The 25,295-nt window shown below is 36.0% G+C and overlaps 2 protein-coding genes across 35 annotated transcripts in view; one reads left to right on the forward strand and one right to left on the reverse strand.

Moving 5' to 3' along the window:
* Nucleotides 1-988: 988 nt before the first annotated feature.
* Nucleotides 989-19,490, forward strand: TFG (trafficking from ER to golgi regulator). 30 transcript variants are annotated; one of them, XM_087894867.1, is made up of 10 exons: nt 999-1,142; nt 5,668-5,774; nt 6,584-6,783; nt 8,730-8,813; nt 9,531-9,677; nt 10,449-10,616; nt 13,635-13,775; nt 15,575-15,667; nt 18,300-18,682; nt 19,133-19,490. In XM_087894867.1, exons 3-9 carry the CDS (start codon nt 6,600-6,602, stop codon nt 18,653-18,655), a joined length of 1,173 nt encoding a protein of 390 aa, XP_087750993.1. In that variant the 5' UTR covers nt 999-1,142; nt 5,668-5,774; nt 6,584-6,599; the 3' UTR covers nt 18,656-18,682; nt 19,133-19,490. The 30 variants fall into 30 exon arrangements, with proteins under 30 accessions (XP_060542279.2, XP_034268415.2, XP_087750993.1 ...); XM_087894863.1 differs by having other exon boundaries at nt 6,587-6,783; XM_087894872.1 differs by having other exon boundaries at nt 6,587-6,783; nt 10,449-10,526; nt 18,297-18,682.
* Nucleotides 19,491-22,776: 3,286 nt separating this feature from the next.
* Nucleotides 22,777-25,295, reverse strand: part of ABI3BP (ABI family member 3 binding protein) — a 155,156-nt gene continuing 152,637 nt past the window's right edge. For all 5 annotated transcript variants that reach the window (XM_087894852.1, XM_087894851.1, XM_087894850.1 and 2 more), the window contains one exon: nt 22,777-24,348. In XM_087894852.1, coding sequence (XP_087750978.1) covers nt 24,233-24,348 — 116 coding nt within the window. In that variant the 3' untranslated portion in view covers nt 22,777-24,232. The remainder of the gene's footprint in view (nt 24,349-25,295) is intronic.

Consider the following 25,295-nt stretch of genomic DNA (forward strand, 5'->3'; position numbering starts at 1 on the left):
TGAGGGCTAATCCTATCATGTCCTGAGGACCATGACTTTTGTTTTGTAGAAAAACTGACCCAGCCTTTGTTTTGTAGATAGGTTGGCACAAAAATATCTGCTGGGCGGGGAGGGAGCTGAGGCTCTGCATTTATGTCTTTTAGAAACATGTTTCTTCTTTAGGGAAAATATTATTCTGCCTTTTTAATATTTCCTACAATATTTCATTTTCCTAGGGAGAGGGGTGGGTGCTAACTTCCTACAGTAGAAAGGGTCGTCTGCTGAACTTCAATCTGGAGCTCACTGTAAACCGCCTCTTCCTCCTAGAATGCATTGCTGTACCATATAGCACAATTTTACAGGATATTGTAGAAAAAAGACAAGGCAAAAGATCCCCACTGCTGACAGAATTTCTGCTGGTATTTTTATAAGAAGGCAATGCCAAGTGTATTAAGACTGTCATGTTAACAAGATGGCATACTCCCTCTTTGAGGAAGCTGGGCGGTTCAAAAATGTATACATTAAAATAAATTTTCCTAATGTCCTAAATAACAGGGAGAGAATTTTATAATTTAAATTACATGACAATTATGCCACACCAAGGTGGCTGTGAGAGAAGAATTATTGTCTATTATGCAGAATTCAGTTCTTAGGAGCAGAAGAGCATATTTTTATTGTTTCAGTTTCATCGAATTTCAGTGGTTTCATGGCAGAATCTAAAAGCAACCTTCGACTGAACACGCATTCACGTACCGCCCTAAATCCAACTAAAATATGGTTTAATGCAAAGGGTAAACGTTGCCACTGAACACTTATCACTGCAAATGTTGTTGTTTTACAAAAAATGTTAATTTCACAAATCCACAAGAAATTCTTTTCTGGCAATCCGTTCTACCACGTGTAGAAACAAAAGATCTTCTTTCAGTTACGGAGAGGGGGGGAAGGGGGGGACCCGCAGACGATTCCGAATTGCGTATTACGACTTCCCCGACGGCTCTTCCTGCGCCTGCGCAGCTCCGTTTTCCTGTGACGAAGCGTTTCCAGGCCAGGTACTCGCTGTCGGGTCGCGAGTGCGGTGCGCATGCGCGGAGATTTGGGCTTGAGGGCGGGGCCGTGACCACCTTGGCAGATTCCCTTTGCCACGTACGGCGGCGGCGGCGGCGGCGGCGGTGAGTAGCGGGGACTTTGGGCCGGGTGCGTGGCTGAGTGGGGCGCTGCCCATGATCTCCTGGTGCTAGAAGAGCCAAAATCGAGGCAGCCGGGGAACCGTGGCCTTGTCTTGAATGGGCGCGGCCGAGCTGCTCTGTATGTGTTATGTGGGGGGCTGCGGGGTGGGCAACCGGCCGGAGGATCGCGAGGGGAAGAAGGAGATTTCGCCCTTCCATTTTTCTCGTGAAAAAGAAAGAGGTAGTTGAGCGCCGGTCAGCTGCTGTCACTTCCTGCGCCCGCTTCCCTTTCCTTTCAGGGTTGCTGGCCCAAAGGCGAGCAGCCTCATCGGCCTGTTGCAACCAAACAGGGGAAACTTATGGGGCGCAGTGCATTATTCCGGGGTGTCACCTTTATGGGGAGAAAGATCTTTGCTTGGAAAGCTGCTTTTTATTGAAGGGGGGGGGCATTCCTTCCCCTCCCCCTTCCGATGCTGGAAACTTTACAACGAGGAGTTTGTAGCTCTGTGAATTAAGGTCCCCGAGGCTGGGCTGTGAAAACCGGGGTTCTCCCAGTGATGCCCGATTTAAAAAGCTACAAAGGATCCTTCCTTGGAAAAAGGGAAGATAGTGGCCAAGGTCATTCAAGCTAGATCGCCACTATATTTAAAAACAAAAAAGATGTGGAGACTCTTAAGAGAAGAGCAACAAAGACGATTAGGGAGGGGACTGAAGTCTAAAAAGGAATGAAGGTTGCAAGAATCGGGAATGTCTAATGAAAAGAAGGAGTAGGGGAGACATGATAGCAGTGTTCAAATATCTCAGGGGCTGCCGCAAAGAAGAGTCAAGCTATTCTCCAAAGCATCCCAAGACAGGAGAAGAAGCAATGGGTGGAAACTAATCAAGGAGAAAAGCAGCTTAGAACTAAGGAGAAATTTACTGACAGTTAGAACAATTAATCAGTGGAAGTGGAAGTTATTCATAACTTATCTCCAGAAGTTGTGAATGCTCCAACACTGGAGGGTTTAAGAAGAGCTTGGGCAACTATTTGTCCGAAATGCTATAGCGTTTCCTGCCTGAGCAGGGAGTTGGACTAGAAGACCTCCAAGGTCCCTTCCAACTCTGTTATTCTGTTGTTGTTAGAGGGAGGGTTTTGCTTTAAAATCTGACTTTTGAAATGAATGGATTTATTCCACATAAATCCATGGAAACTTGTCTCCTTTGAAAATTCTTAAGAATCCAAGCTCTCATCAATTTCTTCACTTCAGGAGCTCTTTATTTCCTAGGTATTCCACCTCCCATAGGATTCTAATACTTAATCACCGGTCAAAGTAGAGCATTCTACTGAGAAGTGTTCAATTTTTAATTTTTAAAATTAAAATTACAGTTAAGTTGTGCAATTAAGTTACATGATTGGAATTGAAGAGCTTGATGATTTCTGGTGTAGACTTACAAAACGTAGTGGTGCTTTTTGTATATTTAACATAACATTGTAAATTATGCTAGATATACTGAGACTTTTAGGGTGTGTTTTTCATGTGAAAGTAAGAGTCTGACAGGATGGGGGCAGACTGTACACATTGTGAAATAAATAATGAAATAATAAATTTAAATAAACTCCTTGGACCATCACCTAAGGAGGCTTTTATTAAAATAATTGCTTTATAATCCTTCAAACTGAACCAGAGGTACATATACAGGTAGTCCTTGAGGTACAACCACAATTGAGCCCAAAATTTCTGTTGCTAAGTTAGAGTTTTGAGTTTTGCCCCATTTTACAACTTTTCTTGCCACACTTGTTAAGTGATTCATTGCAGTTGTTAAAGTTAATAACAGGGCTATTAAGTGCATCTGGCTTCCCCATTGACTTCACTGGTCAGAAGGTCACAATAGTTGATTACCTGATCCTGGGACACTGCAACCGTCATAAGTATGAACCAGTTGCCAAGCATTCTGATTTTGACCATGGGGATGCTGCAGTGGTCGTAAGTCACTTTTTTCAGTGCTGTTGTAACTTTGAATGGTCACTAAATAAATAGTTGTAAGTCAAGGATTACCTGTAAAACATTCAGCACTGTAAAGCTATAATTACAGGTAGTCCTCCACTTACAATCATTCATTTAGTGACAGTTCAAAGTTGCATGAATAATGAAAAATGTGACTTACTACCAGTCCTCACACTTATAACCAACATAGCATCACCACAGTCACATGATCAAAATTCAGACATGTCAATCAGCATGCATTTACAATGGTTGCAGCATCCTGATGACCTTTTATGACCTTTCCAGCCAGCTCAAGCAAAATCAGTGGGAAAAACCAGCATGTATTTACAATGGTTGCAGCATCCTGATGACCTTTTATGACCTTTCCAGCCAGTTCAAGCAAAATCCGTGAGAAAAACCAGATTTGCTTAATGACCACACATGTTCACCACAGGACAACTGCAGTGATTTGCTTAATAGCTCTGGCAAAAAAGATCATAAAATTGGGCACAACTGACTTAACAACAGCCTAGCTTAACTAATGAAATTGTAGTCATAGGTTGAGGACTACCTATAATTCCTTAACATATGTACCATACAAGTTTTATATGTCTGGAAATATACAGTTGCTGATTTCAGTGAGGCTTAGATAAGTGAATATAGGATTTTAGGCCAACATTAGTCCCAAATTATCTGCCTTTAATGAAAATTGCACTGAAAGCTTCATATATATCCACAACAAATTCACTTGTAAGATTTTGGCCATTTCTTGATTACAAATTAAACTTAAAGGATGACATTTAGAGCAGTAATAAAAGGTTCCAGAACATTAGTTAATTTGATACAACAAACAAAGTAAGTTTTATGGCATCTTAAATATTGGTAGGATTCTTATGGAATATCTTTCAGTGATGATTCTGAAATGGATATTGGTTTTTAAAATTACTGTATGCCACTATAGATTAACTCATTTATACTTTCCTGTTGTACAATATAATTGTTAGATTACAAACAAAAAGATAAAGCAAAAGAAATGTAGAAGAGTCTGTAGTCGCTAAACAAATAATATACTATTTTAAAAATACATTTGGGGGAACTTTATTTCAAAATGTTGTTTATATTTGAATCTTTAAAAGATACGACAATAGTAAGAATAAGTTGAGGTTTTGTCAAGACAAAGAACAAATACATTTTATAGGTTAACTATATTTTATGTACAAATAATGGAGAAGATTAGATCCCAAGTAGGAAATAATTCCTGAATATCAGAAAGATTTCTATTTCTCTGATACCTAAAGTCAGAAATTATGTTCTTGGGGCTGTAGCATTGCTTCACAGTTCTTGCTGCAACTTAAAATATGTATATTAACCAATAAAGATTTCATTAAAAATTCTTAATTGGATTTAAGCTTATTCTTCAGTTTATCTAAATAGCAGCAGATGATAGCCTCTTTCTTGTTTGCATCAGACAACTTTGCTGGGTTATGCTAGTCACTGCATTATACAATATTTATCTTGTAATATATTGAGTCCATCAAGCAGCTGGTCTGATTGTTATCGCTAGGGAACTGGGGGTTTATTGGTTTGTGTACTGGATTTTATCTATAGTTCAGTTCACCTGGAGACACAGAGTGAGCTGGGCAACCATATAAATTTTCTTAATAAATAAATAGTAATCATTGAAACAAATTGCTTATACTTTCTCTTTCTCTCCCCTCTCCCTCCCAGTGTGTGTAATACTTTTATTTAATCAAACACTAAATCAAGATAATGCAATACAATATATTAAACAGGTCTTGGATTTATTATTCCTCATACTGTATGTTATCTGCTGAATGAGATCCTCTGTATTCTCCTTTCCTGTTCTCCAACATAGGCAAAATTCATTCAGAATTTTGTTCATATGTCTGGATTTTTTAGTACTGGAAGGAAATAAATACTGTACATCCAATGGAGAATTAGGGAATGTTCTTCTGTATGGTTTGAGGGGGGAGCTGTCAATATGCTATTACACATGTTATTTGAAAATGGTTTAGAATTGATAAAAAACTGAAATTTATAAAAATCATCTTGTGTTTTTGACAATTGAGTGATAATACTAAATATTAAAACGTGTTTTACATGGGAACAATGTAAACTATAGGGATTATAATTGTTTAGATGTTCATTTGCAGGCATTCTTTCCAATCATTAATCCTCCTAGCAAGATTTAAGTTTTTGGCTCTAGAATTATAGAACTGAATATTTTGCAGTTTTGAACTATGCATAACCTTTCGGCCACCAAGTAACCTGATCTGTTCTTTCTAAACTGCCTTCTACCTTGGCTTGATGAAATATAAAATAATAACTGAGTTACATAGTTTACGGTCCTAATTTATTCTTAATGGGATACTTAAAAGCAGGATATTTTGGCAATAATACAACTCAAGTATTAGTGAAATCGGTGTAGAGTCAGGGTTATATCTTGAGAATGTAAACATTTAAATGTAGACTTGCTTATGAATGATATTTGTCTCTTGAGAGATGATAACAAAACCTAACTTAATGTTCTGTTGCAGGTATTGTGCACTACTGCCTATTTTGCTAATCAGCACTGCATGGCGGGGCATTTGACATCCAGCTGAAAGCAAAAATCATTATTCTTTTGGGAACCAGTGCAAAACAGGTGATTTACACATATATTTTTATAGGACTTATCAAAGTATAAAGTATCGTGAAGTTAGAGTGATTTCTCTTTTTTATTATGATGAAATGTCATTTGTAAATTGAGCTCAACTCTTTAAATAGCCAATTTTATCTAAAGTAATTGAAACATTGTTTTCATCACCCCTTAAAATTAATTATCCAAAATCTCTTGATATCCTTCATGAGAATCAACACAAAAATTGTGAGATTTCACGTTATGACTCCAGAAGTCTTGCAAAATAATCTCCCCATGACATTTCGTAATCTTTTTAAATTTTCTGTTTTTATTTCTATTTTTTTTAAATGGGAAGTTTAAATGTTGACAATGGATATCTTGGTGACTATGTCACTCTTGTAGTCAATAATATACTGTGCTATGCTATTTATGGTTGATAAATCTGCAATTGTCCCTTATAATTTCACACTTTTTCATGTGTCTACATTTTTGAAATTATGTTTTAAAAGATTTATTTCTTTCCTAGTATACCAAATAGAGGAGTATTTTTTAAGGATGACAATTCTTCAAAATTTAAATCACAAATTCAATTTGGGTCACTTTGAAAGAAATCTAACTTTCCTTCAGAATTTTACAAAGCTACTGAAACACCAGGGCATGAGATATTCCTAATAGTAATGCCCTGCCATTTATTTATACACCTATATGAACACACACACACACAGCCGGTGTGGGGGAGGCTTTTGTTCCTTCTCCCCACCATAAGCCTACTTTGTATTTTGGTTAAATTGATAGATATTCATGTTACTAATCCATTTTTATATTTCTGTAAGAAGATCTGTAGTAACTATGAACGGCCAACTGGATTTGAGTGGAAAGCTTATAATTAAAGCTCAGCTGGGTGATGACATTAGGAGAATTCCAATTCACAATGAGGATATCACCTATGATGAGTTGGTGCTGATGATGCAAAGAGTTTTCAGGGGAAAACTGCTGAGCAACGATGAAGTTACAATAAAATATAAGGATGAAGGTAGGATTTTTTTTTACTTTCCATTTTCTAATGTCTAATAATGAAAAGCTAATGGAGTCTTCAACTTTTGCTTTGGAACACGTTTTTTCTAGTGCATGCAAAGCTATGAATTACAAAACAGAACAGTATCAATGTAATTAGATCTTTCTTAGTTACATTGAATCTTACATTATATAGTTACTTTATGATAATATGATTAAATTGCAACAGATTTTCTATAGGAAGTAATGTTTTGTACAATAATACTTGTATATGTATCTCCTCCTTTGTTTTATCTTCTGTGTTGGGCCATTGGCCACATGTTTGAAACCAGTCTAAAATGGCTGTTTGCTTTAAAATGATTGCAAGTGTGTGGTAACTTTTATAGTAAAGTATGAAGAATGCAGAACTAAGATTTAGGAACTAGTGACATAGGAAAGGATTTATAACATGAAATTTATCCAGTGGAGTGGACTTGTATTGGAAAGGCAGGTAGACGAAAGAAACAGCTTGGAAATATAACCTGTCCTTGAGAAATCTTTTGGGGAGTGATGAAGACATTTTCAATTGGAGATTTATATAGTCCTACAATTAGCAGAGAGTGATATTATGTGAATCCCTGAAGAGGCAATAGTTAATGCAGTAAATATAAATTCTGACCTATATGTATGCAGTTTTCATAATTTTTAGTCTTAATGGAAAGCTTCAGATAGTACTTCTCAGATATATATTATCCAAACTTCCTCTTTTGTTTAACACTGTAACCAGAGAAAAAACAAACATTTTCTGTTTTTTGTTGGAACATTAATAGAGCTTACACATTTCATAAATGATTCAGAAGTGCTTTACAGCTCTTGTAACTGAAGTATTTTTAGTAATTAAAACACACCTTTGTTTATAGGTTTTCATGTATTTGAAAAAAGCAGCTGTTTCCATGGAATAATTAAAGCATTGCATTTATTGTGATTATTAGAATAACTTCATCCTTTTTCAGAATTTACATAGAAGCCTGAAAAACTATATACTTCAATAAATGGCAGAGAGATATTCCACCTGTACTAGAGCCCAAACACTTCTTTCAAATTATTTTCAACCTAGGCACAGCTCAGTTAAATGGCATAAACTGAGTGGTTGCATTTTGTAAATTGCATCTTGGATGAGTTTAGTGGCCCTTTTTGTTAGTTACTGACTGGCAATAATTGCATCTTGGAGCACTATTATGGTTATAGCACAGCCTTAAATATTACATACCCAAGGTACCTATTAGCAAAGTTTGCTGTGAATATCTTTAATTACTTCCACTTGAACATTTAGTGCTAATTTTTCCATCCGTGCTATATATATATGCTTACTGTCTTGGGAACATCCTTGCACTATGTCATAAGACATAGTCATCTCATGTTTAGACTACTGCAACAGTTCTAAATGGGCTACCCTTGAAGAGCATTCAGAAGCTACAGCTGGTGCAGAGTGCAGTGGTGCTGGAAGTTTTGAGGCCCCAAGAGTGGACTATGAAACACAACTTCTCTGCGAGCTGCACTGGCTGCGTGTTTACTTCTGGATGTAAATCAAGATGTTGGCAATCACCTTTAAAGCCTTTCATGGCATGGACTCAGGTTACCTGAGGGACCAGCTCATCTCAGTGAGATTAGTTTGCCTCACCCATGCTAGCAGAGGAGGCAAGCTTGCAGGTTCCATTGGCCAGGAGATTTTTAAAAATCTATATATCACAAAGAATCTTTATGATATCAAAGCGCCCCTACTGTTACTTGAAGAATACAGAGTAAAGCCTTGGAACACGTTTTGACAGGACTTCAACTCTGCCTGTGCTACCAGGTTTTATTTGATTCCTTCCCTCCCAGCTGCTTGCTATCTTTTGGAAATAGATTTTTAAATGACTGACACTGATATGTGAGGGTTTTTTTTTTGGAAGTTGTATCTGATTCCTCATTCTTCTTAATTAACAGATGGAGATCTTATAACTATCTTTGATAGTTCAGATCTTTCCTTTGCAATTCAGTGCAGTAGAATCCTGAAACTGACACTGTTTGGTAAGTAAAAATATTGTTAAAAGTTGCTTGATACTTTTTTTTCTATTTTCCTTGGTAATAAATTTTCTTTCATTCCCAAGAAATCACGTAACTGTTCAGAACATAGATGGTACATATCATTTGTTCTGAAGAAGTTACCATATTTTTCAGGGTATAAGACGCACTGGACTATAAGACACACCTACCTTTTTTGGTGAGGAAAAGAAGAAAAAGAAATCTGCCTCTGAGCAATTTTGCCTCATTGCAGCAAACAGCCTGCTTTACTTTCATTTTCGTTTTCAGCATAGCTTGATTAGCACAAGGGGGAAAATATCTGCTCCAGCAATTTTCTTCCTTGCAGCAAGAAGCAGAGTCCTACTCAAAACAGTTGAGAACAAATCAGCTGAGAGTTAGGCCGATCCAATCAACTTGTGCTAATTAGGCTGTGCTGAAGCTGAAAGGAGCTGTTTTTCTTGCTATTTGCTTGCAAGGAGGTAACTGCTGCGAGGCAGAGGCCAAAGGGTGGGAGCCAGTGGGTGAGCCAGTGGGTGGGAGCCAGTGGGTGGGTGGGGCTACATTTGATGTATAAGACACACCTAAATTTTCACCCCCTTTTAGGAAGGAAAAGGGTGTGTTTTATTCTTCAAAAAATAAGGTAATACATGTTATGTACAAGTTATAAGGTCTTAAGACTATTTTGTCTTGTGAAAACTTACTAGTGTGGTATCTGTTTTATAGTTAATGGGCAGCCAAGACCGTTAGAATCAAATCAGGTAAAATACCTTCGCCGAGAACTTATAGAGCTTCGCAACAAAGTGAATCGTTTATTGGATTGCTTAGAACCGCCTGCTGAGCCAGGACTTTCTACTAGTCTGCCTGAAAATGGTAAGTTGATAATCGTTACTTAAAAATGAATTGATGTGGATGCACTTTCTCATAAGCTACGCTTGCCTAAAAATGTACAAACATTCCAAGGTGGAAATGCTTTGTTCCCTAAACATCCTGTTCCAGCCTCATTTACCACTTAGTTTATTTAAAATATTTGTATTTGCCCATCTTAAAATGAGAGCTTTGAGTGCCTCATAATCATAACAAAACTATAACAGAGTAAAAAGAAAACAGGAAAACACAGCCCCATAAACTCTCCCAATGCAACCTATAATACTCTCATGCATTTAGTTTTATTTTATGGTGCCTTTAGTATTTTTTAAATAAGTGACTCAAGGTGGCAAACATATATGCCTCTTCCTATTCTTACAACAGACCTGTGAAGTGGGTTGGGCTGTGGGATAGTAAATGGCCAAGATCACCTAGGTGGCTTTCGTGTCTGAGGTTGGACTAGAAGGGACAATCTCCTGGATTTTAGGCCAGCCCATTAAACACATCAAGTGTCCTTTCCTTTCTTAACAGAAGTTAAGAAAGGAACTGCAAAATTGGTTTGAATTAATGTGTTTTAGGTGAGGACTAAATGCTTTTCCAACATGGAATCATTTCTAATAAGGTCCAATTGAAATATTCTGGGTTTGGAGTTTTGACCTTGCAACTTTTTGTGCATTGCTGTAATTGCTTTAAGTCTGTAAAGTTTAGGCTTGTTACCTAACAGTGTTAAGTGCTACCGTCATCTCAGGCTTTTGAAAATTTCCACCTCTGTTGCAGATGTTGGAGAGGGTAGGGAAGACAAGCCTACTAGTGCTGATTCAACTGTCAAGCCGTCTACTCAAGTTATAGCAGCAAGTATGTCTGCTTTTGATCCATTAAAAAATCAAGATGAAATCAACAAAAATGTCTTGTCAGCATTTGGGCTGGCAGATGATCAGGTGTCGGGTAAGAATATATATTTTATTGAAACTGTTGCTGAAGTTTGCTCTTTCAGAATTGGCCAGGCATATGGTAATTTTATAGATGGTACAGGTAGTCCTCACTTAAGGGCCATGCGCTAAACAATCATTCAGTTTAACAAAAGCCTTGGAAAGAGTGCTTTACGGCCTGTATAGTACTTCCAACCATCACAAAACTTTCTCTCTCTCCTCCTTCCCCCCCCCCCTTTCTGTCACACACATGCACACACAGACACACACACTCATGTGTTTGCAGCCTGGGTACTCGGCTACCTGCTTATATTGCCAAGCATCTTGTGATCACTGGCTTCCTCAGAAAGCCAATGGGGAAGCTGACAAGGTTGAAGCTACTACCACTTGTCAAGAGGACTCCCTGATAGGGAGAGAAGCCACAAAGACAAAGGGAGATAAGGATTTTAGTTCAGTGTGTTCGCTTAACATCTGCAACCAGGAGTGCTAGAATTAGGGTCGCTGAGCGCAGTATTCATGTGATATCTTACTTAACAACCAAGATTCCATCCTAATTGTGGTGATTAAGTGATGACTACTTGTACGTGAAGGAATTTCAGATTTCAATTTTTTGCATTAATTATTTTTACTCCCCCAATGGAACTGAAACTCCATATTCTCTCCCCCCCCCCCTTTAGTGTCTTTTATCTAATGTACTTTTTTCCAACATGGATTCAGTACAAGCCTATATCTCTTAAGTAAACCACCACAAGTATACATTTGAATCATCATGCAGGTAGTCCTCAACTTAACCACCATTCATTTAGTGACTGTTCAAAGTTGCTATGAAAAAAGTGACTTATGACTAATTTTCACACTTAACAAACGTTACAGCATCCCCATGATCACGAGATCAAAATTTACCATGTCTCTCCAAAAAGAATACCGAGTCTTATTTTCTTTTGATCCCTGAAAAAATGGCTAGGCCTTCTTTTTGGAGGGTTCTAATTATTGACTTACCTCTCGGCAGTGGCACCAACAGCCCCACTGAGCAGGAGCCCGCTGCTGGCCCACTTCTTCTGCGGCCACTTGCCACCACTCGCACGCATCACCCCGACCTCTGTTTCATCTTCAGATGCCTGACGGAAGGCATCTGCAGCTGATAACAGAGCTCCAGATCGATCCGGAACTCTGTTATCGGCTGCAGATGAAAGGCATTATTCTCTCTCAGCCTAAATCACATCAAAAGATAGTTGTCGAGATAAAACAGATGACTAGTGTATAAGAAATCTTGATATTTCAGTGAAAACTTGAGATATAAATGCAATAAAGACATACTTGGCTGACGATTTATTACTGTATTAATTTACTAGGGGCATAATTAGGCTATGCAGATTTAAGCATTTATCTGTTCACATTGATTGAATTTTAAGCAATGGAAAGTGATGTTTTAGTAGGCAGTCACCATCAGTTCATAACAGCTGTTAATAGTATACTCAGGGATTGCCTTGGTTTACATAAATCTGACTTACAAAATCTGGGAAATCTATATATTGGGAATATATGTATACTGAATTTCTGAACAGCAACAGTGGCAATATATTAATCACACCTGAAGATTAATGGCAATTAATCACACCTGGCAATATATTAATCTCACACCTGAAGATTAATAGTTAAAAAACACACAATAAGGAATTTTAAAAAATGGAGAATTCAGTTGGTAGAGGAAATTAATCTTAATTTTTTTTTACATGCTAAATATTAACAGTGTTTTTTAAATGACAGATAATTGCTACTGCATAGTAGATACACATGACTACTCGTTGCAGAACTATCCCTGAAGTTTAGTGGAAAGATAAAGTTGCAACATTGATTTAATGGATTGGATTCATATCTGTTCGCAGTGTGCTGTGAAATGGATTGGATTTAACTTAATTAGCTTGGAATAGACACTTAAAAATAAGTTCCAGTTAACTTCAATACCAGTTAAATCTTTTAGTATGATTAATATCTGAATATGATGAAGTTTAGAATTTGCTCGCTTGGATGCACTCCAGAATCTGTCTGTAACAGTAATTAATTCAGCATTATAAGGTACATTATAGGAAGTTAATATCAGTTGGAGTTGGTACTACTCTGAATAATTATGAATAATCGTGAAACTCATCATAGTTATTTTTGTCTAAGCGAATGGTCAAAACAGCTGAGAAAATTACTTTGGTCAGTATCAAGTCAGTAATACTACTATTTGAGTTTCAAAAAGTAATATAAGCAAACAGCAGATGGCAGCATTTTAAAGCAGATATAACATGGCAGCACTTAAATTTAAAAATGAATTTTAAAATGTGGTTTAGAGCATACAATGGTACTGCCATAGCTGTACAAAAATTGCTAATTTGGAGCCTAATAGCATATTTGCATAGTATTGGAGAGATTGTTTGCATTATTTAAAATAACATTTCTCTAAGTAGTGAAATATGTATTATGTTCCCAATTTTATAACTGGCAGTTGTTAAGTGAACATCACAATTGTTAAGCAGATACCACATTTGTTAAGCAAACCAATTATTCACAATGTAGTATTTTTTCTGAAAATGAAGTGAATGCTGGTTTTTGGCAAAAATGTCACAAAACACATTCCCAGACTTGAAAACCCTGGGTATAATTTCCAGAAACCCTCCAAAAGTAGTCATCGATTTGTGATTTCTAAGTGAGAGAAGAGAAAGCTGCATAGGAAGTAATATTACCTATATTTAATTAATTTGATTTAAAAGAGACTAAAATTATATGAAATTGAATTTTATTTCAATGGTTTCATTGTGGCTCCTATCCTTTTTTGAAGAATGGATCCAGACATCCATTCAAAGGCTAACTAGAAAGCTATGCATTTCTGACACAGGGGATTAATTGTATTAATGTTCTGCAGCTATCTTAGTATATGCTGTTTATTTATTTGCATCCCACCTTTATTATGAAAGTAAGAACATTGGATTCCAGAACGCATAGCAGATTATTGTTCATTATTTTCTTTTCAAAATATTTTCTTTTCCAGGGCCACCCAGTGCCCCGGTGGAGGAACGTTCAGGAACACCTGACAGCATCACTTCTGCATCCTCTGCAGCCCATCCACCCTGTGTTCAACCACAGCAACCATCATATGGAGGATCTCAGCCCCAAACTGGTCAAATAGATGGTAAGCAATTCATTCATGTTTATCCTACTCCCAATGAACATAGTTGCCCTTTCATATCTCACAATGTGATACAGTTTATGACGTTTGCTCCTGCAGTTCCACACCACTTTTGGCTGTTTGCAGTTTTGCTTAACTGTTCCTGGCCTTGCTACCCTTACTTCCGTGACTCTGTGCCTCACCTTTAGATTTCTCTCAAGCATTTATATCTTGTGATATCGTTGAGTTGTTTTTTTTTTAATCTTTGTTTTCAAGCCACATTTGTTCAAATTCATGTCTGGCTATGTATATGTTTAGTCATCGCTTCTTCATTTTTTTCACTGTCAAAATGTAATTCTGTTTCTTGGAATTGTGGGTGTTGTTTTATATTACTCTAAAGTACTTTATATGCTAACAGATGGTTTTTAGCTGTTTTAATTAATCAAATACAGGAAACATGCATAATGTACGATTTAAAAAGGGTTTTTTTGATTGTGTAACCTAGCACTAGGTGGTGCACTAATGCTGAGTCATAATAAAGAGTTCTCTAAAATGAAAGCATAAAGGCTATTTGAAGGTTTAGCATAGTGGCTTAAAAATGAAGCAATTACTAGAAGTACTACTTAAGTTTTCTAAATAAATAGTCAGAAATATTATCATTTTTAAATATCTGGTTCATTTCACAGACATTAGGTACAGATGATAGAAAATTCCAATATTATTTCTGACCTAAATATATGCACACAAAACTGCCTTTCCAAAGCAGTGTGTGTTTATGCAGGCTCTTCTGTGATTGTTGTTATCTTCCTCTTGGTAGGTATTCTTTCCACAGGCAGTTAGTGATAGTGGTCCTGCGGACTGAGAGAGAAGGAAGCGTACTGCCCTATTGATAAACTAAAAGTTTCCTCCCAAAGTGTTTTGCATATAATAGATTGCTATCCTTCCCTAAATCAATTTTTATTTACTGGCAAAAGGCAACTGTATATATACATGTATGTACTGTATTTTTCGGAGTATAAGACGCACCTTCAGAAAAGAAGCCCCCAAACAGAGCTTCAAAGGCTTTTTTCTGAAGCTGTTTCAGAGGCAGAAAAAAAAAAAAAAAGCAAGGCCCAGAGCTCACAACCAAGGAACCTGTTGCTAAAATTCACCTCTGGGAAAGCTGATTGGGGGTATTCCGGGAGGCTGATCCACCTGCCAGTCAGCTTTTTTCTTATTTTCCTCCCCAAAAACTAAGGTGCGTCTTATACTTTGAAAAATATGGTATGTTCTCGTAGGGAAATGGTTTGGAGGAGAAAATATAACGACATTCTTGCAACGGTACTTTTGACCCTAGAAAATAATCAGTTACAGGTAGTTCTTTATTTAAGAGCACAATAAGGACCAGAATTTCTATTGCTAAGCAAGGCTGTAAAGTGAGTTGCATCTAATTTTATGAACTTCTTTACCATGGGTGCTAAATGAATCACTACAGTTAAATAAATCAAGTGGTTGTTGAGTGAATCAGGCTTCCCAGATTTGGAGGAAGCTATCTGGAAAGGTCACGAATGGCTATCACATGTCCCCAGAGCCCTGCAACCGTGCTAAATACATGCTGGTTGCCAAGCAGTCAGATTTTGATCATGTGACCATTGGAAGCAACAGTTGTAAATGCAAAAACTAGTTGTAAGTCACTTTTTGCAGTGTCATTGTAACTTTGAACAATTGCTACACAAATAGTTATAAGCTGAAAATTCTTATTTTAAGAGAACAATATATGAGAAAGATAAAGCTAAATAAGCAATATTCTAAAGTTGTAAAATTTTTAAATTTTAAATCGGTAGGCCAAATGTATCAACAGTATCCACAACAGGCTGGATATCCTTCTCAACAGCCACAAGCTCAACCTCAGCAACAATATGGGGTACAATATCAAGGTAAGCAGGTGGCAGGTTCTTCAGCATTGCTAAATAGTTTTGTAACTACTTGAATACTTCTTTTTAGTTTAGTTTTTAAAGAAAAAATAAAGCAGGAATGAGTTATTAATGCACAAGTACTTTTAAAGCTCTTCTTATTCTCAAGTCTAGGTACTTTTAGATACTGTATGTTTAGAGCTGTTTTGAAGTGATAATGTATATATTCCTAAGTAGCAACTGAATGCTACCATTGCCCAGAGCTGATTGCTTTAATAGTTTATATATAATGATATATATCATGCATATTTCAGTGTCTTCATTTTTTAAAGGGGATATTGTACAATAGTTTGAAAAAACAGATGGAATGCATTATTATAATTAAGTTTAACATAAAAAATAAAAACAGTAGAAAATGCCCAATTGCTTATGTTTTGCTTGCTCATTCCACCAGACTGCAGATTTCCTCTAGAAAAAAAATCTAGCATCCTACAGTTACAGTGAAACCAGTCAAATATTTTCAAATGCCCAGTAAATCAAATGACTTTTAGAAGAAAAGCTGCATCTGAACGCTTACATTTCCCTTGAACATTTTGTTTAGGATGAATCTTCCAAAACAAAATCTGAGGCCCAGCTCCTACAAAGACACAAAATAAATGCCTCCTGAGTTTTAGCAGCTGTTAATCAGTATAGTTACCAACAGTTCCTTCTGCGTATGGAAATTAGTTTTGTGATGCAGATGTACATTACAAGATGATAGTCTTTTACTTCTTAGTATCATCAGTAGCTATAGGTCAGCTTAGTTCAACCAAAACTGTCTAGTTGTGCTCTTGATTGTTTCAAAGTAAATTTTGAGCCCAAATTCAGGTGAGTTCAAAATTGACTTCAGAGTGTATTTTAGTCATTGCTTTCTCTTAAGGATCCTGAGTTTTTAATAATTATTATGTATCTGATATTTAATGCTAACAGGATTCCAGTCATTGGAGAGGTTTCATTGCAAGTAGCTTCAGGTGTGTTTTATGCAAGAAATAAATGGAGTTCTTAGTCTCCCCATCCCTTCCAGATTTTTGTTTCACATTACCAGTGAATTTCTCTTTGAAAGTTATTTGTGATATAACTGAACACATAGAATTAAAAATATATACACTCCTATCTACGTTTTTGTATTTGTGACAATTATATCTGGAGATAATATTTTGCATTCAAGTGTGTATTGATTATTTCATGCTGGGATCTACATGTACACATACAGACATACTGATAGTTTTGGAGGTACTAAGCGTTTTGAACTCTAAAATTTTTGACTTGAAACTTGGCCATTTTGAGCTCAGACGTTTTCAGCAATCTGGTTTTAGAAACAATGTTGAAACAGGCATTTCTCACTTTTTAATGGATTATTATTGGTATTATGAGTGCAGAACAAAAATATGTTCCCAAAATAGCATTTTGTGGTTGGAACAAAACACTCAAAAGTCATTTATAGGTTTTGTTCTGCTGGAGAATAATCATTGGCCCCTCCTATGGAACATTTTGAACGGGGCTATTTTGTTACAAACTTGAAACAAAACTTGTTTCCCATTTGGTCCACACTTCTTTAAAATGTGCATCTGTTCTAAAGAGACCTTGTACGTATCAAAATATGTGAAAAATACTATATTTTGTTTATATAATTTTATGCATAAATAATACAAATTCATACAGTTTCACCTTGTCTACCATCTTGTCATTTTTTTAATGGTTTATATAGATTTTTTCCCCACACATATGCTTTGTTGAAGTGTGTGAACTGTACTTTTGATAATGCTGGATATTAAAAAAACCTGTATTTTGTTCACCTACACAAATCAACTTTTAGAATAAAGTTTTGTGAAACTGTTCCTCTATGCATACAGAACACCATGTTTATACACATTCAGGGCTGAAGAATTCTAAATTCATTTTTTCAATAGCTGTACTTAAATTTTATAACTGTTTCAGAATATGCATACACATTTGTGCACACACACACACCCACGCAGAGAAATTAATTTTCTATATGGTAAAGGCAATTATGTACAATAGCATGCACAAAGATGGAAGAGTATTGAAATTTCCACAATGGACGAATGAATCATAAGCTGTTAGAATTGGCAGAAATGCGAAACTTTCCTGTTTAGTCAGATGCTTTTCTAAGAGGCTAGGAACCTTTTATAGGCATTATGCTAAACAAAGAATAAAACAAATCAACAATTTGTAGATTTTATAATAGAAAAAGATGAGAACTTAACTGTGGGGTTGAAGGGATTTCTGGAAGAGATGAAAGGGAGGTGATACCCTGTTTCCCCCAAAATAAGACATTTCCTGATAATAAACTCAATCCGGCTTTTGAGCACATGGCAATAAAGCCAAGTGCTTATTTCAGGGTTCAAAAAAATATAAGACAGGGTTTATTTTCGGGGAAACACAGTAGGTTGTCAATATCTGTTGAAGAGAAGATTGGGAGTTGTTATATTTTATAAGTGTAGTCTTTTTTTGTTTTTTCTTGCCCCTTTTTCTTTTCTAAATGTTTTTATTTGTCTTTTACTTCATGTAAAACTCAGTATAAATAAATGATGCTAATATAACGAAGCAAGTTCTACTTTCACCTAAGTGTTGTTTTCCTTGGATCTCTTAGCAGGTTACAGCCAACAGACTGCTCCTCAACAAGCACAGCAGTTCCAAGGATACAGCCAGCAAGCCTCCCAGGCTCCAGCTCCACAGCTGCCAGCTCAGCCTCCTCAGCAGTATCAAACAGGCACTTACGCTCCACAAAATTATACAACTCAGGCCTCCCAATCTGCTAATTATAATGTAACTCCAGCATCGCAACCTGGAATGGCTCCTAGCCAGCCCAGCACCTACCAGCCAAGACCTGGTTTCACCCCACCTCCTGGAACTACTATGACTCCTCCTCCAAGCGCCCCTAATCCTTATGCACGCAGTCGTCCTCCATTTGGCCAGGGCTATACTCAGCCAGGTCCTGGTTATCGATAAGGAAACTATGCTGTTAAAGAGCCCCAGGTAAATTCAAGCAGCTGCTGACGCTGTTCCACCTGTACAGACAAGAAGATTCTTTAATTGATATTTAAAAAATATTGAAAGGCAAAATATTGTATGGTATCACCTTTGCTCTTTAATTTTCTGGGATAAATGACCAAATGAATCTTGTCTCCTGCTTTAAATTGTATTGGCTTTCTAGTTTAATATTTGTCCCATTGGAAACTACCTAAATGTATGTAAAGCAGATGACATTCTAGCTTGCCATATTAAACTGCTAGGTAAAAATCTAGCTGACTTACTTGAATTGGTTTTACTAATAAAATTAAGTACTAAATTCGATCCACTTGTTAAAAATTAGATACATATAAATTGTAACCTTCACAATACAATTGAATAAAAACATTCAAATCATTATTTGATCAGTTGCAGAGAAGTCTGTTTAGTAATTGTTATACTTCTATCTTTCTACAGAAAACTAAGTCTCCAACTCCCTGGATTTTATTGAAATATTTTTCACATAAGAACACATTTGAAGCAGTTCCTGTTATTGTAGCAGCTGAAAAATGTTGTAGTAAACATGGTGTAAATTTGTTCTTTTTCTTGCATATATCAGTAAAAATGACAGATACTTGATTAATGATTATAGCCGAAGCCTTGGCAGAAAAACTCAAGCGAATTAAGTAAATTAAAATGCCTTTCATAACAGATATTAATAGCAGTTTAGGACTCTCAGTGTTCAGCGAGCAGTAAAATTCTTGTACTGGAAACAGAATGCTGTTGTTATGTGTTGTCTTAACATTTTGATTAGCTAATAAATAGCTTATTTTAATTATTATTTGTAAGTTAAGGTATGTTACCATGGCACACTTGGTGAATTACATCAGAATATTGGTAAGGCAAGATCATGGGTTGTTCAGAGGGGCTTATGAGTGTTTGTTTTTTGTTTAGACCACGGGTGTCAAACATGCTGCATCATGTTGCCGTCATGTTACATTGTGACGTTTTTCCCTTCACGGAGCTGGGGTGGGTGTGGCCTACATGTGACGTATCTGGCCTATGGGGCACCAGTTCGACACCCCTGGTGTCACCCCAATGTTATGTGCATAATGTTTAGAGCATTATGCACATAACATTTTTCTTAATTCTATTCAGATGTCCCTGCTCAACACTTTCTTCTTTTTTTAAATCAAGCCCAAGGATCAAAGACTATAATGGTTTATTAAAACCTGTACTATTTTTATCTGTTGTATAAAAACACATTGAATTAATGGAGTCTTAAAATTAGATGATCCAAAATATTGGAGGGAAGAAAAACTACATGGTAACTATAAAGTATGCAACAAATTCGTACTGTCTTTAGCAGCTATCTTTTATTGAACAGATACTTTTAAAAGTTTATTTTCACAACATTGAATATGCTTGTCAATTACAACATACTCCAGAATTTCAGCATCAGTCCTTGGTAAATTTTCCCCACTCCGCCCTAGAACAGCTTTTCAGTATCAGTGTTATTCCATTTATCTTGTGCCTGTCTCCTTGCACTTCAATTTGGCATGTGAGAGATTCAGGTTTTGTATGCATCTAATGATCTTTACCTATGTACTGTATTCTTTTCTTTTCCGCCATACCTATTTTGAAGCTTAAAATTCAGCACTTCTTTCCACGAACCAAAACAATTGCTTAAATATATCTTGTTTTAAGAAAGTTTGTTTACTATTTATTTAAAAGATTTCTATGGCCCTCCATATTAGAGTTACAACTTGGGGAGGCTTATAACAACAATTCAAAAAGCACGAAAACAATAAGAAAAAACTAAAAGTTGTATTCATCATCATCATCATCCCAGGGTATCCAATAACTACCCCATGGCTCCCAGTTCACTGTCTAGATAAGGAGCCAGGTCTGGTTGACCTTCTGGAAAACTAAAAGGGTGGGGGCCTGCTGGGACACCTGGGGGAGGGTGTTCCATAAAGTAGTAACAGCTTTGGAAAAGGAATGCTTCATAGATCCTACTAGATGGCAGTATTTCCGGGAAGGAATGTGGAACATGCCCATCCTATTCAATCTAGTAGGACAGGCAGGTATCGTCAAATGAGAGGCAGTTCTGCAAATAACTTAATCCTGTGCCATTAAAGCTTTAGGTAATAAGCACCACTTTGAATTGCATCACCAAGAAAACTGGTAGCCAATGCAGTTGACACAATAGAATGTAACATGGGGAAACCTGAGGCACCCAACATTTAACTTCAAAGTTTCTGATCTGTTTTTTGAGAGCAGCTTTATGAATGTCAGCCCTCCCAGGTAAATCAGAGCAGGAAACATAATCAGATTCCACTTTATTGTAAGGTTATATTAAGAAATCTTGTAACTGTAAAAATACAAATCTGCGGCTGTCTCTTTCACAGTCTGAGAAGATAAGGAAGGTACCTTCTGAATCTCATTCTTCACCCATTAAGTAGGTGTACCATACTCTCTTATGTGATGGTTCCCAGGCAGCATCTGTTCCCTGTCTCTCAAGGTGTTTCTTACATATCATTACATGTATTACACACATTTTCTATTGAAAATGGATCACAACTATCATTATCCCTAGCTTGAAAATATAGTGAATGAAGCTGCTAGAAGATGCTCAGAACAACTTGGCATGTTGGTGTCAATTACACACTTATTTCTTCAAGGACATAAGCCAGGGGCGGGTTCCAAATCCCATCACTACCGGTTCGCACTTGTGCATGCAGCACTTCTGCGCGTGCACAGAAGCATCTGGGTGGGCAGGCAGAGCCTCCCACTGCTGCCACTACCGGTTTGCCCGATCAGGTGCAAACCGGTAGCAGCCCACAAGTGATATATGCTCCTTGGTTTTAGCAGTTGCCAGTCCGTAGTGTCTCTGCCTTGTCAAGTGTTTGCTTCAAAGAATCAACTTGATTTGAATTGAATCAACAAGTTAATTGGCTCTGACTGATCTCCCCACAATAATCAGTAAAACCAATCTACTCCCTTTTTTTCATGTTAAAATCTCATTATATAATTTCTTTTATTACAGCTAATAATATCATGATTGTTTCTTTTTTCATACTTGATGCCAAAATATTGAGGAATTCCCATCTGGTTATCAGCTTCAGAAAATTGAACACGAGTTAACAAATTGAGTCTCAATTTAAGTAATATAAGAGTCTTCGTTGCCATTAGAGAAGCCACCACAGGGCTTGCAGTGGAATTTGTTCTGGGTAAAGATGTACAACGTCCACATATTCTAATAGCCCAATTTCAGAGAGCCAGAGGTGCTTTTACCTAGTTTTAGTTACCAACCAGCTTCATGAGTCATGCCTTATATTAGCTGTATCGTGACACAGTCCTTGAAAAGTGTTTTGAACATTCAGATAGCACAAAATGCAGTTGCTAAATTGGTGTCCTTTATAGACTTCAGATTTCTTGAATTGATTGTATTGATTTTTGGATGTGTTGTAAGTAAAATGAATTAATGTTTATTAGTACCTGATGTGACATTTTGCCAAGGAATAAACAAATTTCAGAATCTTAACAAGGAACTTAAATGCTGTTCACAAGCATTCCTGTAAGGATCGTTTGGACACTTTTCTTGATAACTCCGAAAATCTGTGATCCGTCTCTCTAAACTACACACAATTCACAGAACAATATCTGTGTTCGTTTCTCCTACTACACACAATTCACATAGACCTCCAACTTTCCATGTTTATATTCCATATTTAGGCAAAAATTTACAAATTTTTGTATTATATAATACAAAAATTGTCAAGCCCTTCAATTTTCGATGTACAAGCTTGTGAAATTTTGAAACTCTTCCAAATGACCTTTGAAATGGGGTGACTCGATATATTTTATATCTTAAAAAGCTCATGAAGTAGAGTTTTATGCATTTGAATTTGTCATCAGATAATTTAAAGCAATACTCTCCCGCATGTCTCTCTTCATTATTTCAAAATGATCAGAAGGACACTGAAAAGCCTTATAATGGGTTATTTTAAAAAATTGCAGCAGTAGGAATTATCTTCAAAATAATATCCACTCATGTTTTTTTAAAAAAATGAATTTCAAATTAGGTATTTTTAGCTTTGTATAATAAATCAAATATCAATGATTAAAAATATTTTATTAAGAGTACAATGTACCTGCAGTGTACTTATATTTTCTGTAAACAACCAAACCAATATTCCTTATGTTTCTTAGATTTGTATACATTAAAACTTACATCTCTTTATAGTGTTTAAATGTTTAAGTAATACAAACGTAGCATTTTATGCAGGGAACCACTGAATTATTTTCAAAAACAGTCTTCATTTTCCATTTTATAAAGCAGATCACATTACTCTTCAGTTTTATATCAAACAAAACATTTTTAAATACATGTACTTTGCATATGCTTTGACAATCTTCTATACAATACACTAGGCCACATTTTTCCATGTTTAACTGAAATAAAACTGCCTGATTACATTCTTGATATGATTTACACACTGCCAATCTGAATATACACATTTCCCACAAAAAAAGCTTCAAGGAGTAAAATGATTGAGTCTGCTGTGCATTTAAAGAAGGAAAATCTGTTTGAAATACTTACATAGTCTTTTTAAATGGCATGTGAACTTTGCTTTCAGATATCTATACCAGAGTACACAGTATTTTTGAGAAAGATTCTTCCATTAACAACAGCAGAAAAAAAATTAAGGCTTTTGCATCTTTATTTCATCAACAATATATTTTCTCCCTGTAAATTGATTGTGTGTGTATGTGTGTGTATTTACAATGAACTAATTCAATTTATGGTGGGAGACAAAAATTGAACAGCCATTTCAATATTATTTATATATATACCAGTAAATGCTATCAAAACCAGTAACCTCCTGACACAACCAATTTTAATGCCATTTTATAAATGTTTGTTGCTACAATCCAGTGTATACTGGGAGTGCAGAATAAAAGTTTGTACCATTGAATTGAAATATCCCTTGTGTTGAGGGGCTCTTGCACAATGTTAAAGATATTTAGGATAGTAGAAGGTTATTGGTATGGGTTCAATTAACAGGATTCTTTTTTCCTGAATGATATTTTAATTGAAGAAATCTGAAATCAGAGTGTCAGTTTTATCTAAAGTTCGAATAAAATCTGCAACTTTTCAGTTGGACTGGATTTTTAATAAAGTGGCAAAAATGTCCAGGAATTAACTTAGAGAATAATTTAAGTATGTTTGAAAAGAAGTAGAATGTGACCATTGGCAATATACATTAATACAATTTCAGAAGTTATTTTTTCTTATCCGCTTTTCAGTAAAGGTGCCTCAAAATATCACAACAATAGTAAAAAATAAACTACACCTTTTACAATAAGTAGATAATATAAGAGACTATTAGGGAGCCAGCTTCCCAAGACATCAATTTATGATATTTCTTTCTGCAACATAACTGCAAATCTGAACATTTATAATTAAGCAGCCAATGCTATTGAAAGTTTATGAGTATTCTCACTAGATTTCAGTTTGTGATATCACAACAAACTTTTCTCTGAGCATGGAAGATCAGTTTGTTTCTTGTTCTACCATTTTCCAGGTATTGTAGTTCCACACTCATACCAATGAACATAAGTATTGTGTGTTCCAGATCCTATTTTTCCAAAGTGGACAGGTTCCTGACGAACAGCTCTAAAATAACCTAGTTAAAAGAGAAGTTCAACATTTAGTAAAAATTGAAAATGGGAAAAATGACACATATATGTATAATTAAGTAGCTACATTTTGATCTTGAACATACGAACTCTAAACAAAATTTCATTTCAGGTGTATATTACATATGATCATTTTAGCACATATAGAATTGTTATGAAAACCAACATTTTAAATGGCTTCCTGTACAGCGTAATCTTTCGGGTCATGCACAAGTATAGCAACGTTATTTTCCAGATAAGTATTATTTGGGAAAGTCCTGAGGGTGACTTTGTTTTATGTTCATCAAGACGCAAAATGTAAGTAAATACAATAGATAAATAAATAAATAATACATATCTGCATAGATAGCGCTTGAGAGACCAGAATGACAAAAACCAAGAACAAAAAGTTGATTAGGAGGTAATATTAAAATCAACACAAGACTTATTTTTGCTTAGTAATAACTGAAATAGCAATAATAGTAATAGTTTGCTTAGTAACAGTGAAATTGAGTCTCTGTGCATGTCAATATGAATGAAGACCTCTGTATAGCTGTGTGTTTGTAACCTAGTTTTATCTATTCTTAATAGACCATTAAATAAATTTGACCAAATGAAAATCATCAAGCAGACTGAGTTGGCAAAATACACTTTCATGTATGCTTTCTTTATAAAAGGACATTCTGCCAACGCAATGTTAATTTTATAATCTTTGGGATGGTCATTTCAGACATTGCTGAAATACTCATACAAATTGTGTTCAGTTCCTATCCTATTTCGCAATTGGAGAGATGAATAATCTGATGGAACACTGTAAAGCTTTGTAGGAGGAACTGCCTTTATTCAGTAATTTAGGCTTCAGAACGATCTGCTGCCAAGGGTATCTCCTGTTCCACACAGGGAGGGCGCATTTTATGGTCCCTTCATTGAAACAATTTTATTGTTCGGGATCCAG

The sequence above is a fragment of the Pantherophis guttatus genome, chromosome 5 (genome assembly GCF_059756535.1).
Source record: "Pantherophis guttatus breed Tessera chromosome 5, ASM5975653v1, whole genome shotgun sequence".
Lineage (NCBI taxonomy): Eukaryota > Metazoa > Chordata > Lepidosauria > Squamata > Colubridae > Pantherophis > Pantherophis guttatus.